An 18,713-nucleotide genomic window follows, 5' to 3' on the forward strand; every position below is an offset into this window, starting at 1 on the left:
ATGACTAAAAGTATCTCAGATAGAAAGTTACACAACTGTAAGGCAATGGTGAGCCACAGGGAATCTTCTAGGGATGCACTGAATCTGTTCCCCCAATCCTTTGTGAAAGATTTGGCCAAATAATGAACCAGATCCTAGTCACAGAAGGGTTAAAAAGAACTGCGCGGCAAAACATTTTCAACTTGTTTATGTGACAAAAAGACACAATTTTAAGGACTTGGATTTGGTTCAGCCAGGACCAATGATTCAGCCAAATCCTGTTGACTTCAATGGGTACTTGGCCTAAAAATGCTATAATGCCCATTTTGGGGCATTCTGGTCACCTACCTAAAGAAATCTATACCAGGGCAATGTAGATAAAAGAAAGGCTGACTGGCAGTGTTTATAGACAGCTAATTTATTGCCTAGGCAAGCAAACTCATTTCTGGTAAGAATACAGGAATTTTAATATGTTCAATATATACATTTTGGATATGTTAAAAGATGGATGAATCCTAAAGCATTTAAATAAAAAAAAGTCATACTACCCTGTTACTATCCAAACTGAGCAACAAGCAGGACCATGAGATCCATGAAGTATATTTTAGAAAAGTACAATTAACTCAGTTTGTTTTGCATTTTCTTTAAAACCTTTGTATGCTTTTTTGCTGAGTAATTATTGGTACTATAGTATCTACAAGATGCTTGTTTCAAAACAGAGCAACCACCTTGCCAATGCCGGTGGTGGGAACTATTTGGGAAAGCCTGTTGAATGGTATATGTCAGCACAAACACAGCTGCTCCAACCCCTATAGAAGTAGTAGAAAAACCTATTCAAATACTGAGCATTTATAGGGAATTAAGAGAACTTATTTTTGTTTGACTATAACACGCATTTAACAAAATAACCATTTGATGTAAGAGCCACATAAGCTGTATTTAGCAAATGCTGCCCCTTGAAATACAAGTGAAAAGAACATATGGCTAGGAGGACAAGGCTCTCTTATTCTTTGTGATACAATGGCTAATGCAAGGTCCCACAGATTAGCCAGTCACAAAGCTGAAATAGTAGGCCATTCACCTGTAAATACTGGTTCTGCCTCTGTGCTTCAGCAAGGTCCTTTCGTAAGGAAATCACTGAGTGGCTAAGCTGTTCTTTCTCTACGCTGAGACGTTGGGCTTCCCCCTCTATTCGCAGCTGCTCACGTTTCACCTGCATGTGACAAAAAATATCTTGTGAAATACTGACCTGAACAAGACAAGCACAGATACTTTTAGTAGCAATTAGAAGTCGGCAGTGTATTCATATGAAAGGCAGATGTGTCAGGATAGATGCCATTATTTGGGAGTAATATATAATAGAGGCAGACAGCAATATTACATGATATAGTGTTAGAATGTTACATATATAAACAGAGAAGCAGACTGGGCAGAGTTTTAGAAAGAACTGGCTTACTGTAACAGCAATTCATTTTTGTAAAGATACAGGAGCATTGAAAATACCCTTCCGCTTCATATCTATAAATTTATGTTTGTGTCTGTAAAATTTGTGGTCTGACAGTATAAACATACACATAAATATATGTATGTTCATACTGTCAGAACACTGTTTTAGATACTTTTGTAGGGTAAATTGTTCTCACACGCAGTCATGATATAATATGGGCAGATAAAGACAGATACAGCAATACTATTCCACCTCTCTCTATCTTAAACACTTATTTTGCTTTATATCAAACTGGCTTAGCTCATCTATAAGAGGGTCATTATCTGACCTAAGCTGGCCATATGCCTAGTGATTTTTTTCTTCTTAACCAATTTCAGTGCGATCCAACATAACCGTCAAATTATGGTAAGGTTAGTGTTCATGAAATGATCGTACAAATAGGAATCTTTCATCGGATATCGGTTAGAAAATTGATCGCCAGGAAAACTTTCGTTGTTAATGAATTTGTCCATAGTGCAATTGTTTGCAGGACCAAGCAGGTAGTTTTTCTAACTTCAACTAGATGATATTGCTTTAAATGGCCATTTTCGTTGATGGACAAATCATACTTTTAAACAATTCTTCAGTCCTACAAAATGAAAAGATCTTTTAAAAATGTTAACATGTATGGCCACGCCAGGTAGGTGAGCCCCATACATCGGAGAGCCCCACACATGGGCTGATATGCTGCTGACACAGACTGTCTGTAGCTTTTAACAGACTGTGTATGGCTACCTTTACTTAGTGGATCATTGGTTTTGTTAAGCGTCAGACCTGTGTGTGACTGCTAGTTATATTCAACCAAAAAATTGTGCGCGCACACAAATACACAGAAGGCAGGTGAACGACATAGAGCACTTATTTGCTGATATACACCATCTCTCAGTTTTAACTAGAGCGAACTGTTATTTTTAAAGGCTGCAAGAATTTTATTGTTTATTATTTCTTATTTATATAGCACTGGCATATTCTGCAGCATTTTACAGAGAGTAAACATCATCATTGTACCAAAGAAAAGTGCTGTAGGTGGTTAAGTATCCTTAATCAGTGTTACCAACATTTTGGTCCCCATCAAAGTAGATGCATTTAAAATGCCATGTATAAAAGCCATTAGTGACTGCCATTAATGGTAATGGCACACAGGGAGATTTGCAGCATAATGCATAATGCTGCAAATCTCCTATTCAGAGCAAATAGGCTACACCATGATGGTACCCTGTCCTGCTAAGGGACATACATCTCTAGAAAATGCTAGTTTTTGAGAAATACACACCTGTCACTATGACAAAAAGACAAATCGCAATCTTAGCTCTTACAATTTACATTGATAAAGGGGGAGGGATTTAAAGCATTTTCCACTCCTTCAGAGGAATAAATCACTAGGGTGACTAATGGCTTCAAATTTCCCTGTGTACCATTACAATACTACTGATTTGTACATCAGACAGGAACAGATGAGCTGAATAGGGACATCTCTGACCTTGTCTAGAGTGGCTCTCAGCGTGTTGTTCCCTTTCTCCAAAAGAACAGCTGAGTGTTGGATCTCCTGCTTGTCAAGCTCAACCTGTGCCTTGTCTCCTTGCAGCATCTTTAGCTTCTCTTGCACCTCCAGAAGCGCTGCACCCTGCTCCTCTTCCCTCTGTTGCTGTTTTATCAGGGTCTTCATTGTTTTGTGGTTAATCGTTTAAGAAATAAACAAGGTAAACCAATGTTATAAATTGTAAATGTGCCTCCCTGCAAAAGGTCATTCTAAGATTTTAGGCAAGTGACAATAAAAGCTCAGTTTTCCCATTAATGTTAGCAGACCATATGCCCTTTACATTAAAAGTGTTTGCATACAAAAGCTTAGAGGCTCATTACTGATGTCCTGCTGCTCATTAATGATGGCCTAGGAGTAGCAGGCTAGAGCAAGCTTACTTACACAAGTGAACCTACAGCTGTATTTCTTGTATTTCTGCTGGGATATACATTTTATAAGCTGAGTAAAAATAGCTTGAGTTGTAATTTTAGTGCAGTGCAGGACATGTCTGCTTTGAAATCTGTTTTGCTCTATTTGTAATTTTTAGCTGCTTCCCAGTCATATTGTGACATTCCTGGGCATTTTGGTGGCACTGTAACATTCACTGTACCTGCTGCAAATCCTGTAACTGTGCCTGCAGCTCTCTGCAATTCAGGTGCATCTCTTCCAGCTGCTGCTGCTGTTCCTGAATGGTCTGTGAGAGACGCAGGTTATGCCTCTTGCTGTCACTCAATGCCTGCCTCACAGAATCCAGGCGCTCCTATGGTGAGAAGAGATACACAGTGGTACAACATTAAAAAACTGTATTTGCTGCAGTAGGAGGAATACACCTGTATTAAGGATACTGTACTTGCAAACACACATATTTCCATACCCTCCATATAAATATAGCATGTTTGAGCTCTTTCATACCTGAAGCACTCTCCTGTCCTGTTCAGCAGCAGTCAGTGCTCCCTGTAACCTGCTCACATCCTCTTGCAGGTTACCTCTACCAGCTGTTGCTTCCCCCAGAGCCTGTGTCAGGCCTTGTGACTTTTCCTGGAGTTGCCTTTCCCCATCCTGTGCCCTGGATAAAGCCAAATTCAGCCTCTGTACTTCGGTCTGCAGAGAGGCCTCCCTATCCTCACTGTCTTTCAGTTGCTCCTGCAAGTGGTGTGCTCTCTCCTGCAGAGTTTGAACTTCTGCCTCTCTCTCTGCCAGGCTCATCCTTGTGCGTTCCAGCTCACCCTCTAGGGATCGCTTCCGCAGCTCTAGCTCCGTTCCACGGTTCTCTGAGGCCTCTAGCACCTCTCTTAGACCCTTGCATTCCAGCTCCTGGCGATTCTCTGCATTTCGAGCTCGAGACAGACGATCCTACAATAAATAAAAAGGCTATACCACTACCCATATACCATCTTGTTACAGAAGTACATGCTTACTACATGATCTGAGAGAAAATAGGACATTAGAGTTGCGTCAGCTTTGACATTGGACAGGTGCAGACCTGCCTGGAAAAGAGATCTGGGTAATTTAATAATGCTCAATGGGGAAAGATTATTTTATGGGCCAAGGATCTTTCACTACCCTCCCTAGTTAATCTAAACTATACACTCAATGGGTCAAGGTACTTTAAATGCTATCATAGTTACTGTGAACTATATTTTAAATGGGTCGACATAGTTTCAGTCCTTTCCCTAGTAGCCTATGTATTGGTAAAAATCTTCTTGATCCACATATAGAACCAGAGTACATAAAATCAGCCAAGGCATCTTTTTTAATCTATCTTTACTGAACCCAGGAATCAGCACAGTTTTCTAGCAGGACTGCTCAATAGCTGCAGATAGATGGTAGGTGGTGTATTGGGTATTTGCAAATCAGGGAAAACATGGCTGCATGTGACGTATTTCACCAGATATCCTTTGAGGACTCATCGCCCATTTGCTTAGTGTTGAGGAAATGCTTGACTTACAGACTTATCAAGTTTTATATAAAGTAGGAATGATATGCCAGAGAATTGCAGCCAATGTGCTGATTCAAATAAAGAGTTTGTCACTTTGTAAGTGTTAGCCTGCTCAAGGCTCTGGCAAGCCAGTTTTATTTAACAGAACATAAGACCCATGAATAATCTGTATGCTTAGTAGTCATCACTTATGATGGTGGTTCATTGGGTAGCACTTCTGCAATGCAGCGCTGGGGTCCCACATTTCTGGCTTGCAAGAACTCTATGTTCTCCTTGTACTTGCATGGGTTTCCTCCCAATACTCCAGTTTCCTCCCACACTCCAAAAACATACAGGCAGGGTAACAGGCTCTTGACTAAACTGACCATACCATGTGTGAATGTGGTAGTGTCCTTAGATTATTAAAGCTCCACTGGGGCAGGGACTGATGTGAATGATGTATAATGTCTGTAAAGTGCTGTGGATATTTGTTGGTGCTATATAAATACCATAAAATACATAAACACAATAAAAAGTCTCTTACTGATGGATACAAGAGATTGATACAATAAATCACAGCTGAGAAGTGTATAAAAGTATCCAGCCTGATGCTTTTGGAACTCCTTTGCAATACAATATTCTTTATATAAAGGTGTGTTTCATAAAAGTGGCTACATAGCTTCAATATCTATGTCAAACACCAATACAGTTTGTATTATTAGTATATTTTTCACCTGGAAATCTCGGTTTTCATCCTCACATATCCGCAAACTGTGCTCCAACTCCATTATTCTCTCACCAGACGCTTGCCTTTCTGCTTCAGAATGGCGCAGATTATCTTGCAACAGACGCATCTCTGTGTGAGCAGTACCCAAACGCTCTTCTGTTCCACGCTGCCCTGCAAATGAAAAAGCATTAGCCACAATAGTGCCATATTACAGTAGGACTGGCAAGTCAATGGCTTCAGGTTTGCCATTCTTGGCTTAGGGGCTGAAAACAAAGGCCAGTATGAAAAGAAGATGAGTAAAAATTCTCTGAACTCCTAGCATGTATGGCATCTGATGCTCAGATGCACTACTGCCCCCAGAAATCACAAAGGCCAGTAGATACAGCAATTGAGGCGTGGGCACAGACTGGGATAGTTTGGGGTTTATTATGGACTGCATATGCTAAAGGTAAAGTTCACCCTTAAAATAACTTTTAGTATGATGTAGAAAGTGATATTCTTATACAATTTGAATTTGGTATTCTATTTTTTATGGTTTTTCAGTTATTTAGCTTTTTGTTCTCTGGCTTGGTATTTTTGCAGCTATCTGCTTCTAGAGTCTTATTTTTCCTAGCACTTAAGTGGTGGTTTCAATTTAAGAGTAGAATATGAATAGGTGAGGGGCTGAATAGAAGATAAGTAATAAAAAGTAGGGGAGTAGAAGATTCTGTCTTTGTATATTTTAAATAAGATTGACAGAAACGGGATCTGGATTCCACAGAGCTTTTTTCTTGAGAATATTCCTCAGTATTATTTTTGGGTAAAGCAGTCTACACAAATATTATTCTCAGTCAAACAGGTGCTGGTTACTGCTAGGCAAAGGGCAATGTAACTAAGCTGACTAAGCTGCCTATTTGACCCTAGCCTAAGTGTTACAGGTAGATAAACTACACAGGTTTTGCTCCAACTAATGGGTCTACAAGACATACAATCAAAAACAAACAGTTAGCACAAAATAAGCCTTATTTATGACCTTAGTGGGGGAGTTCTAAAAATGCAAAGTTGTATTAATGCTTTTCAATAAAGGTACTTGTGTCTAAACACACTCCTTGCTGGTCTGCATGGTTTCACTAAGCAGAAATAAGTTTGTCTTGTCTCTTCTCATAAATCATGCTCATGTGCTCACTGATGCTGGAGAACCCTGGAATTACCACCACCCTAGATGCATTGGTCATTCCAGGGTTCCAAAAGCCGTGCCCACCAAATAGGACGTTAATCATCTTTTAGCCTCACATGCACCCACAGCAGAACAACTCTGCATATAGTTGCAATTACACATAGTTTCTGAGAATAAAACAATGCATTGTGGGAAAAAAACCATGGCAATTTGTGTCCGAGGATTGCACTTTGCATCTGGTAAGTAAATGTGCCTAATGCTTATTACTAATTCAGTCAAATATCTTGTGTCAAAGGGTGATTTTATAATGAATCTGAGACTTTTAAAAGTTTTTGCTGATTGCAGACCAGGAGAATATATGTAGATAGCCAGAACCACATCAGCTTCCAATATGCAGGCGATCAGCACCAGGTACCGGAAGTGAATCAGCTAAACATGGTGGCTGACAAATCTGCCTGACCAGGTCTGGTACAGGGAAGCAGGGCTGCTTTCGGGAGCCTGTTTGCTGCAGTTGAGGTAGGGGCTGTGTACAAGGACTCTATAGTATATAATTGGTTTTAATTCACTTTTAATAAGTGTCAACAAAATAAAAAAAAATAATTTTTTTTACCAACTATATTATTGCTCTCAGAACCTCTACCCCACCCAAGGTGCATTATATTCAGAACAAAGTACATACCCCAGAATTCCTAATAAAGCCCACCCTTGTAGCATGACCTGGCTGAAACCAGGAGGAGGTGTGTCACTTAAAGCCTAAAATTAAGAAAATTAAGAAAAACCAAACACATAAAGCTAAAAGTGTCTATTGGCAACTTCCAAATAGCTATATGATGGTTCAGAACGCTCACAAGCAGATTCACGTTTCACTGTAAGTTCCCAAAATGATAGTAGCAAAGCTACACAAAATAGAAGAGATTTTTGACTACAGACAGAAAAGAATATAGGGCAAAACTAAAAAATCTAGAGTCTTTAATAAAAGGCCAATAAAATGGCAGGAATAGCCATGATAAATGCAAGTCAATGCCTTTGGAGTATTCATGGCAACTCAGAGGTTAACTTCCCTTGCCTTGCCTCTTACTACTCGCCTTATAAATGTGTCTGGGTTACACCCTTTCTACACATGTCCTCAAGCTATTACAAGCATGTTTTTTGTTTGGGCCTCCTGTTCTGGTGGTTATATAATGCGGTTAATCAGTACATCACAAGGGTTCAGAAACTCTTTGAAAAGGTGTTGGGACTTGTGAGATCTGAACGATACAGACAGCACAGAACAAGACACTAAACAGGATTTGACTAATAAATACTTAATACTTAACTTAAGTAATAAATATCATGCAAAATCATTATACACGTGACTTATTGCCAAACCATTACAATTCCATCTGCACCAAAGTACACTGTAGACTACAATTTGGGGCTGAGTGGTACATTCCACAGCGCATTACTGCTAAATCACTTCTTGGGTAAAACAGTAATGAATATGAGGCATTCTCTCAGATATCTGTAAACTGAGTCTCCCACTGTCTCTAAAATTAGTAGTTCAGCTAACCACAACGGTAAACTAGATTATATTAGAGAAATCCATGCCTTTATTCTTTCAGTTTCCCTATACCTGCTGTATGCCATCCTATGCCTATGCCACACCAAAATTCTGCAATAAGTCTCACTTTGAATTAACTGGCTCCTAAGAATGTGTGCTTTGTGATAGGTACTTTAGATTATAATTTCCAGTGCTGTGGAATATGACAGAGCTACATCAGTTAAAGGATAATAATAATAATAATAATAAGAGGTTGAAAGGTAATGGTAAGACAGTCCATTGATCCCATATTGGAAGAAAGAAGTTCTTAATAACTTTTATTCTGTACCACTTCAGTGCACTTGGGATGTGGAGTCAAACCATCACCCACACCTCCAATTTGTTTATGTTTGAAGGTGGATAGCCTTTTCAGTATTGCTGATTATCAATTTACTCAGTTCATCTCATTAGATTCAATACTGGTCCATATAAAGATAGATAATTTACTCCTAGTCCCTTTCTATTGGGGCTTGGCTTCCATGATTAGAACCCAAAAGGAAAACTGCACAGGTCAGATACTGTAAAAATTCACAATATGTTTGCAGAACAACACAGCTTGTTATGAAACTAATGTTGTGTTGGTCTGTAAATTTCTTATGTTGGAGTCCATATTTACTATACTGGTACAGCCTTATTGGTGTCAGCATAAAATGCTCTAACCTTTAGGGTACTGTTATGGCTTTTTACTATTGAATTATTACTATAACTATTAAATATATCTTTGTTTTCTTCAGTATAAAGCAAAATTGTACCAACTGACCCTGTAGGAAGTGGAGACTATAAACAACACTCAGAACTATGTGCAAAGTGCAGTATCAGACACAAATCGCCATGTTTTTCACCCCAAATGAAGCATACCCCCCCCAGAATTCCACCATCATGTTGGGCACCAGCTAACAGCTTGTAATACAACGTGAGCTTTGTCAATACAAAGTAAATAACTAGTTGAATACTTAGAACATAATTTTTGTGCAAATGGCTTAACTTCCAGTTTGTGTCATTAATAATGGCATTAGTGTGCAATTTAATTTTAGGGTGCAAACGGGTAAGGGAAATGGGGAATTACCCAGAGGCCAAAGCTGTTGTCAATGCCAGGGTTTCCTTGTATCCATGAGCTCAACTGTGCACAATACATCATGTTAAAGGAACAGTAACACCAAAAAATGAAAGAGCTTTCAAGTAATAAAAATATAATGCACTGTTGCCCTGCACTGGTAAAACTGGTGTGTTTGCTACAGTAACACTACTATAGTTTATATAATGAGCTGCTGTGTAGCCACGGGGGCAGCCATTCAAGCTGGAAAAAAGGAGAAAAGGCACAGGTTACATAGCAGAAAACAGATACGTTCTGTAGAATACAATAGTGTTTTATCTGTTATCTGCTATGTGCATGTGCCTTTTCTCCTTTGAATGGCTGCCCCCATGGCTACATAGCAGCTTATTTTATAAATTATAGTAGACTTTCTGTAGTAAACACACAACTTTTACCAGTGCAGGGCAGCAGCACATTATATTTTAGTTACTTTTATACACTTTAATTTTTTGGTGTTACTGTTCCTTTAAGCTGACTAGATGCATTGGTGCTCACTGCTAGATTTTAAAAGCATGTATGGGCACAAGTACCTTTGTGAATTGCATCAAAGCTTGTTCGATGTGTCCATTTTAACAATTTGCACTTGCCTTTGTGTATATATTAGGGAAAGCTGTAGTACTATAGCAAACCCCAGCGTCCTCAGCCAGCCTTTCAACTATTGCTGAACTGCTAAGCATAAGAGCAGTGCCAGGAATAATTGTTTAGCAAGAACAATGAGGCAGAAGAGTGGAGTAAACACAACCTGGAAGCTGCAGTACAGCTATTGTTTTTTTTCTGTTTGTTTTACTCCTCCAGTTATGCCTAAACAATACCTCAAAGGTTTTAAGTGTAAAAAAATGAAAACTGATATAAAGTTGTGGAAATTATTTATTAATTAAAATCTGCTATGATGCAATACATCCTTCAAGGCGCAAGATATTTCAGACAAAGAGAGCATTGTGGTTAAACATATGACAAATATTCATCTCTGTCAGGGCCACCCATGCTCACTGACTGAAACGGAAGGAATTCGATTGGTTGATGCTGAAGCTGGGACTCCATGACTGGGGTCCTGCACTTTGTCTAAAGTCTTGCTGGCCTGAAATCAAGGAGGTACCTTCTTGGAGGTCAGCAAGCTGTCTCTGTAATTTCTGCTGCTGACTCTGCAGTCTCTCACATGAATTTATGCTGTCTTCCAGCTGCCTGCGGAGAGACAGCACCTGGATACCAGCCTCATCCTGAGGAAGAGAAAAACATACTATGAGTAGGAGTTGTGGGACGCAGAAACAATGCGGGCGTTGACATAAAATACCCCAAAGTGGCAGGTATCTGTTAAAACCTGCAAGCCTGGTGTCTGGGTCTAGCACAGATATTGTGTAATATTTTCAAGCAGATAGTTGTGGTTTATTAATGCTGGAAAAAGAATGCAGTTGGCACAAAATGTAATAACGATTCATGTTTCAGGGCATATTACACACGAATACTGATGGGACCGCCAACTTGCATCCCAGTTACAGCAGATCCTACTGTGGTAGTATGGTGACCCACTGGATAAGGACCACATTAATGAGCAGGTGCAGTCCTTGCTAAACAGGATTTTAAAACCTGCTCAATAGATATCTGGGCAAGTTTCAGACAAGTTTCAGTCAGATAGACAGTCCTAAATGCCCAATACATAGGTGCATTATTTGCCCACTTGGTCTAGAGGGGCTGTGTTGACAACATTTATCAGCCTGTGTAGGGCCAGCTATAGTTGCTTATTAAAGATTAACATAAATGTGACCTCTGCTAACAGTATTGGTGTTATGGGGCATGGAGTGTTTGACAATTCAGCCAAATGCCAAATAATCTAAATGTCATAACTTCCTGTTGAAATCTATGTGAAGGATAATGCTTCCTATAGCTACAGACCAAATTTGCTAATTCTGAAGACATAAACAACACACAAGCATATACAAAGTGGTATTAAACAATATTAGTCAATATTGCAGATGGATTGTGTGGTTTTTCCCACTCACCCTCTCTCTCTGAGTGTCTCTTAGTTCCTGCATAAAGTCTCTCAGTGCTTGTTTTACAAGCTCAGGCTCAAGCTCTGGATATGGAGAACGACTGCGATCAGGAGACACTCCCCGAGAGGATGGAGTCACTCGGCCCTCCATTGGTGACCCATGAGAAGAATCGAGACCTGCAAACATGAGTATAAGTTGTATCAAGCAGGACATGTTCATTAGTCTAGTTCACTACACAATGTAGTCACTTTGTGGGCATAGTTAGTGTAGTAGTGTCAAATCTCATGTTAGCCACACTAATGCACTTTTTCAATAAACCTTAAGACATTATAATCTAAAATACTACCATGTTTAGGAATTAAGTGGGAAGTCATTATGAGCTTTTTTTCTACAGCACTTACAAAAGGATCAGAGAGCCTGCTTGCAAACCAAGAAGAAGAAGAATTACATTTAAAAAAAATGAAATGTGTATTACAAAGCAGCTTGTTTTTGCTTTACAATACAGGGTCCTGTACTGAAACCTAAGTGGGTCTCTGTTCCTGTCTCTTTATATACATACGTGTATAATCTGATTTTATATACATATATTTGTACACTAATATATGCACTTTATAACAGTGCATAAGGCTGTTGTATAAAACAGAAACAAACTTAGAATACTACAGCTATTCATTATGTACCGTGGTGACACTGGAAAACTTTATTATTAACTTTATTATGCACATTATTAGTTGTTTTGTATACTGTATTGCTGCTCCATTCACTTTCTGCTGTAATTTGTATTGTTTGTTTATTTCTGTGCCTCGAACTTGGGCCCAGGGGAGAAGAAACAGTGTATATTATTATGTATTATGAGAAAACTTTATTTCATAGTTTTTATCACATGAATACTTCATGGGAGAATCTGGAATTCAATAAGGATAAAATTATTTCTCATCAAATTGAACCTGGCCTAGTACTGGATAAATTACAACCGCTATGTTTTTCATACCCATCCTCAGGGAAGATCTTGGGAATAAACCAGCCCACCAAATAATTAGAGAAAAAGAAATTTCATCAAAAGGCTTAATTTTAAGATTTGTACCTACTAAAGATTGGTGCCTGCTAATAATGTGAATATATTGTACTGTACAATGCAGTGGAGTCAAATGTCACCTCTGCGACCCTGTGACAGTCACTATAATCTTTTCTGATCAAGTGTTTATATGACTTGACTCACCTTTAGTGGAAGAGAGCGCTCTTCGTGGAGATGGGCTTCGACCCCTAACACCAATAGTACGTCTGAGCGCCGAATAAAGGCCGTTGACATGGCTCTCTGCTTCTCGTCGAGATGCCTGTGATTTGCTCAATTCTGCTTCAAGAGCTCGCACTCTAGCCTCAAAAGCACCTAGCTGAAGGCGTGAGTCTCCAGACTCACTGGTACATCGTTGCAGTTGTTCCTGCAGGGATTTACAAGCCTCTTGCAAGCGCTGCTCACCAGCACGGCTCTCACTCAGACGCTGTTCCAGCTCTTTCTCTCGTTGACGAGATGATGACTCTAATGCAGACAGATGCTGCTGCAGGGTCAAGATCTAAGAGTGCATAAAGAAAGTATTTACTGGAAATTGGACAAACTGAAATAAAAACACAGTGCTACCTTAAAGAGATACTGAGAACAGAATTTAAATATTTTTTTACATCTATCATAACATTGTCTTTCCATGCTATTCATAATTTTGTATTACAAAGTATTTGCTTAATGATTTTACATTACCTCTATGAGGGGGCTGCCATATTTGTGCAGCAGTAGTTCGTTAGTATTAGAAGCTATAACTGACAGCCTGAGAACGAACAGTCAGGTTTAGGAGCTCCTAGTAACAATTACTTACAAAGGCAGCCCTAGCAGTAAAAGAACAATCAGCATGACTCAAAGCGAGCTGCCAAACTGACACCTGGTACCTGGGAAAATACCGCTCGTGTCAGAGAATGCTGCTGTTGGGTACGGGAGACTTGGGAGATTTGGGTAATTCCGGAAGGAATGGGGGGGTTGACAGCTCTAGCATGACCTATAGGTAACTTTTAATGTACATTAATATTTTGAAGAATTTTTTAGCATTAGTATCACTTTACAATTTGATGAGTAGTTACTTTTGATGATGAATAATATCTATATATTATATCTTTTTATAATACACTACAGAATGCAGAACTTTTTATTTTTTTAAATGCATACACTTGCACAGATACTTAATTATTAATAAAACAGTGAGCCAGGCACTGTGCGTTGATCAATCTCTTCTCTTTTGTATGCTTTTAGTAAATTTGGCCAGATCAGTCTCACTTCCAATGTACATTACTTATATTTTACTTAGCCTTGGACAACACTCGTAACCCCCTTTTTCTCTAAGAAGGTTTTGGACATATGTTTAGTATTGGTATTACTTTGCAGGCCTGTCACCTTTTTACATAACCCATACCATCTCTTTCTTTTGTGTAGTACTATGAGAGAAATTACAAGTATGTTAATGTCTATAGTGGAGTGAGAAAAGACCAATTTTTTCAGTTGGCTGATTTGGAGTGGGAGCTTAAATCAATAAATGTAGGTTGCCAATGCCTTCCAATTATAAGGGGGCAGATTTATTAAAATATCAGATTAGAGCTCACCACAGAAAAATGTACTCATGTTCTAGTCATTTCTATGGTATTTTTTGAAGTATATTTATCAATGGGTGAAAGTTAGAAGTCACTATTTGATAAACACACTTCTAAAAATCCCATAGGATTTTTTTTGCACAAAGAGAAAATACAAATACAGGTGAGTACTATTGCTTTGTATTATGCTCATAGGTTAGCATGTTAGTCTAAATTGGTAGATTAAAACAGATAGCAGCAAGAGGAGAGTTTCTTGCTTCACAAAAGATGAAGAAGGATACCGTACCAAAGGGAAAAAGAATGAACACTTGTTTATAGCAGGCAGTCTACCAGATTCAGTCAGATAACCTGTAGCTGTGGCAGAACTACAGTTGTCACCAGCCTCAGTCAGAGAGAGCCAAAATATGTCACCTATCTATCTTACAGAATAAGGTAGTGAAACACACCTCTCTACGAGCAGCCTCTCTCTCAGATTCACTCTCTGTTATACGCTGTCTCAGCTCCAATGACTCTCTACGGCTCTGCTGCTCTTTCTGCTCCTCTTGCTGTATCCGGGCCTGCAGTTCTGCAACCTCCTGCTCCTTTTGGCTGCTCTCTCCACCCAGTGTCTTCACCTGCAAATACAAAATATGACATGGAGACAAAGTACATAATAAAATAACTATCTGTAAACATGGAAGTTGCAGAATTGCATTTTGATGAGTGCCTTCACTAGCACCGCCCAATGCCTTTATCACAGTAGGTGTCCAAAAACACTGCACCTGTCTACGCAGTTCTTGCAGCTGTCTACGGGCCTCAATGTGTGACCGCTCCACATCTCGCAAAGTAGCTCTTAAGTGTGCAGCTTCCCGTTCTGCACAGGACTTCCCTTCTTGCAGAACTGATATGCGCTGCTGTTTCTCCTCCATCGCTACCTGCAGGCTGAACAGGACATTAGTGAAGTTTTTGTAAGTTATACACAACAAAGAAAGTGCATAATATTGTATTTGTATGCAAGCAATAAGCCAAGCACAAGCCCATCAACAGAACTACCGCTTCCAGATTTTTACAGGGAAAACTTAGGAAATGGCTCTGGGAAACTGGGGAAACCCACAGTTAAATATTCAGTGAATTATATAAAAGGCACTAAAAAAACCCTAACTCCACACTTACTTTCCCTGTTTTGAGGCGATGCGACCGGCCTGTTCCTGCAATCCCTATATGATGCAGTAATTGTTCTGCTTCCAAAGCCTGGCAGGGACCCACAATTGTGTGAATCTTTTCCTCCTCCTAACAGCAGATGTTAAAATCTATGCTAAAGTGCTTGTTCACAGACTGAACCGGGTAATTTCCAAACTAATTCATCCCGATCAGATAGGGTTCATCCCTGATTAAACTGCAGGCCTAAACACTTGACGTTTGTACCAAACCTAACTCTTGCACCCAAAATGCAGGAGGTAGGGCCATAGCAGCCTTGCACATTGCTAAGGCATTTGACACAGTGGAATGGCCCTACCTCTGGCAAGTGCTTTGCCACTTCAGTTTTGGAAACAAATTCATACAGATGGTCCAACTCTTATATAAACACCCAAGGGCCACTATTTGTATCAAGTCCCTTAATACCTGAGCATTCTCATTGTCTAGCGGCACAAGACCAGGTTGTCCCCTGTCGTCCCCGTTTTTTTCCCTAGCTACAGAACCCTTTGCTCAGGCGATAAGACTCCACCCTCAGATCAGGGGATTTGAGCAAAATGGTTTTATTGAGAAAATACAACCTTATGCCGATAATACCCTAGTTTATCTGGGGGACAGTGGCCTTTCACTTAAAACACTGATTGAACATACCCAGCTGTTCGGCATGATTTCAGGTTTGAAAACCAGCACTGCCAAATCTGTACTGTTCTTTGTAGACACTGCAGGCAGCCACAAAATTTACTTATCTGGGAATACAGATAGCCCTTCCAATCTCACAATTCCACAGATTCAATATTGATAATCTTATCCAATGGATCCAAAACAAATTTAAAACATGGGAAACATTACCGGTGGGGCCTATAAAAAAATGTTTATACTGCCAAAGCTACTATATGCCTTGTAAAAAAACAATGTTTTCCCTGGTGAACTCGCATCTGGGGAACCTCCAGACCACGGCTGCGCCTTACTACTCTTATGAGACCTAGAGACAGAAGGGGAATGGCCCTTCCAGATATATATCTTTTTTTTTTTGGCAGCCCCGCTAACGCACATACTACCTATGGTACACCAAGAAATTTCCCCTCCGCTACACCTACTCTGGGCTGCAGCTGCAGTTAAACTTCCCTGGCCTATTCTATTGACAAAGAAGCTACATAAGAAAACTTCACCACTGCTACTGCTACGAAGCAAAGTAATACAAACAGGGCACAACCTATCAAATTCAAGTACTATCCACCACAAACCCCTATTTGGCAGAATGCAGAATTTCCCTGTCTCACACCACATAACCCCACCCCCCATAAAATTTGGTATACACTAAACCTTACTACGATAGGGGATGTGTGGGTCAACAATCAAATTACACGACTGCAACAATTATACAATGAGAGACAACTCCTACCTACACAGTGGCTCACATACCACAGACTAGCCGCATCCCTCACTGCCCATTCCACTCACTCTAGCATCACGGTTACTAATTTTCCAGTAATTGGTACCCTACTGGTACCCACTCAAAAGAGTAAGATCTCTGCCCTATACAAGCAACTATACAAACCACTGTATGTTGATCTGGAGCTGTAAGCACAGGGGGTATGGGGAGAAGAACTGGGGATTATTCTAGATCAGTGATCCCCAACCAGTCGCTCGGGGGCAACATGTTGCTCACCAACCCCTTGGATGTTGCTTTCAGTGCCCCCAAAGCAGGTAGGAATTTTTGAATTCCTGACTTGGTGGCAAATAATTTTGGTTGAATAAAAACAAGATTTACTACCAAATAAAGCCTCCTGTAAGTCTTAGACGCATTTGTTCCTCCTGGGATGCCTTTCAGGAACAGGCTATGCATATGTGGGATAGGTTTCTAGAGAGGGGTTACAATACTTCCGATATAAAGATGGCTTATGAGAAGGCTGTTGCCACTAGCAGAGAGGATTTACTAAATTGTAGATATAAAAATAAAAATACAAATATAAACAAAAAGAAAGAGAAGGCTTATGAACAAGAATATAGGTTTAGATCGAAATACTGTACCACCTATGGGAGGGGAGTTTTTGATATAAAACGAAGTATATGTAAACATTGGGATGTCCTGTTGCAGGATCGAGTTTTGTGTCATGTTTTGGATAAGAAGCCCCTATTTGTTTTTAGGAAAGGGAGAAATATAGCCTCTTGGGTTTCCAGGAGCCTGTTTTCAACTGAACACAGTGAACAGGGTTCAGCCTGGTTGCGACATAAAGGCACTTTCAAATGCGGTAGGAGCAGGTGTAAGGCCTGTTCTGTTATAAATATTTCGAAGAGTTTCATGAGTTCAAATACGGGACGGGTCTATCGAATTCCCCGATATTTTAATTGCCAAACCAAGGGGATTGTTTATTTAGCCACTTGCTGTTGTGGAGCACAATATGTAGGGCAAACTACTCGGGCTGCTGGCACAAGGTTTTTAGAACATCTCTCTGCTGTCGATAGGAACGATAAGAGATCAGCTATTGTGAAACATATTATAGAGAGTCATGCTAGCAGGGGTACAGTCTCCTTTCAGGTCATAGGTAGACCTAGATGGAATGTTAGGAGAGATGATTTTGGTGCTAAGTTATTAGAAAGAGAGGTATACTGGATCTACCATTTAAAGACAGTTGAACAGTATGGTGGACTCAATAGAGAATGGGAAGTTTCCTGCTTTTGTTGAGTTTAATAATTAAGTAGCGATGGACTTTTCTCTGTGTTCCTAGATGAACTATCTATTTAGTGGGGGCTGTATACAAATTGAATAGCTTATTTATTGTATTTATAATGATTGATATGTGGCGCATTTAGTATGTTATAGTTGTAAATTATGTATTAATTATATAATGTTGCGTACTATTCTTGCATGATGCTTATTGTGGCTTTATGTTAGTGATGATTTTAATGGTTGTTTTATTTATTTAGTACTAAGGGGTTAATATATTATTGGGCGGGGGCACTTTGGGTGTGCACTTAAGAATGGGTGGAAAGGGACACCGTAGCAGCTTCTGATGAAGTGGCACGAGGCCACGAAACGCGTCAAGCGAGCTACATAGGACTGTGATGTTTTTAAATTTACTAATAAAAGTGATATTTTAAAACAAGTAACGGTCCCAGTGCTCCGTCTATATATATTTTTTGTTACTGACTCCTGTAAGCTGATAGTATGCATAGAGGCCCCTAATAGCCAGTCTTAGCCCTTATTTGCACCTCCATGAACTTTTATGATGCTTGTGTTGCTCTCCGAGTCTTTTTACATTTCACTGTGGCTCACAAGTAAGAAAGGTTGGGATCCGTGTTCTAGATAATTAATGGGAATGGGTTCTGAGTACTCCAAAGCTAGTTTCATATTTATATAGGCATAGTCTACTTCAATTATATATGATCTACAGAGCAGCCTATTATACAGTCCAGAGATTTCATGCTATGAAAGTGTTAAAGTCGCCCATGTGTTTAAGGTG

At 39.6% G+C, this 18,713-nt stretch overlaps 1 protein-coding gene across 1 annotated transcript in view; it reads right to left on the reverse strand.

The window, feature by feature from the left end:
- The window catches only part of crocc2 (ciliary rootlet coiled-coil, rootletin family member 2), an 85,169-nt gene that overhangs the window by 4,010 nt on the left and 62,446 nt on the right, over positions 1 to 18,713 (reverse strand). Inside the window, exons 25-34 of the mRNA XM_012970838.3 lie at positions 14,838 to 14,997; positions 14,523 to 14,690; positions 12,665 to 13,016; positions 11,455 to 11,621; positions 10,554 to 10,674; positions 5,637 to 5,800; positions 3,897 to 4,337; positions 3,595 to 3,744; positions 2,946 to 3,125; positions 1,061 to 1,192 (exon numbers count right to left, since the gene is read on the reverse strand). Coding sequence (XP_012826292.1) covers positions 1,061 to 1,192; positions 2,946 to 3,125; positions 3,595 to 3,744; positions 3,897 to 4,337; positions 5,637 to 5,800; positions 10,554 to 10,674; positions 11,455 to 11,621; positions 12,665 to 13,016; positions 14,523 to 14,690; positions 14,838 to 14,997 — 2,035 coding nt within the window. The remainder of the gene's footprint in view (positions 1 to 1,060; positions 1,193 to 2,945; positions 3,126 to 3,594; positions 3,745 to 3,896; positions 4,338 to 5,636; positions 5,801 to 10,553; positions 10,675 to 11,454; positions 11,622 to 12,664; positions 13,017 to 14,522; positions 14,691 to 14,837; positions 14,998 to 18,713) is intronic.

The sequence above is a fragment of the Xenopus tropicalis genome, chromosome 5 (genome assembly GCF_000004195.4).
Source record: "Xenopus tropicalis strain Nigerian chromosome 5, UCB_Xtro_10.0, whole genome shotgun sequence".
Classification (NCBI taxonomy): Eukaryota; Metazoa; Chordata; class Amphibia; order Anura; family Pipidae; genus Xenopus; species Xenopus tropicalis.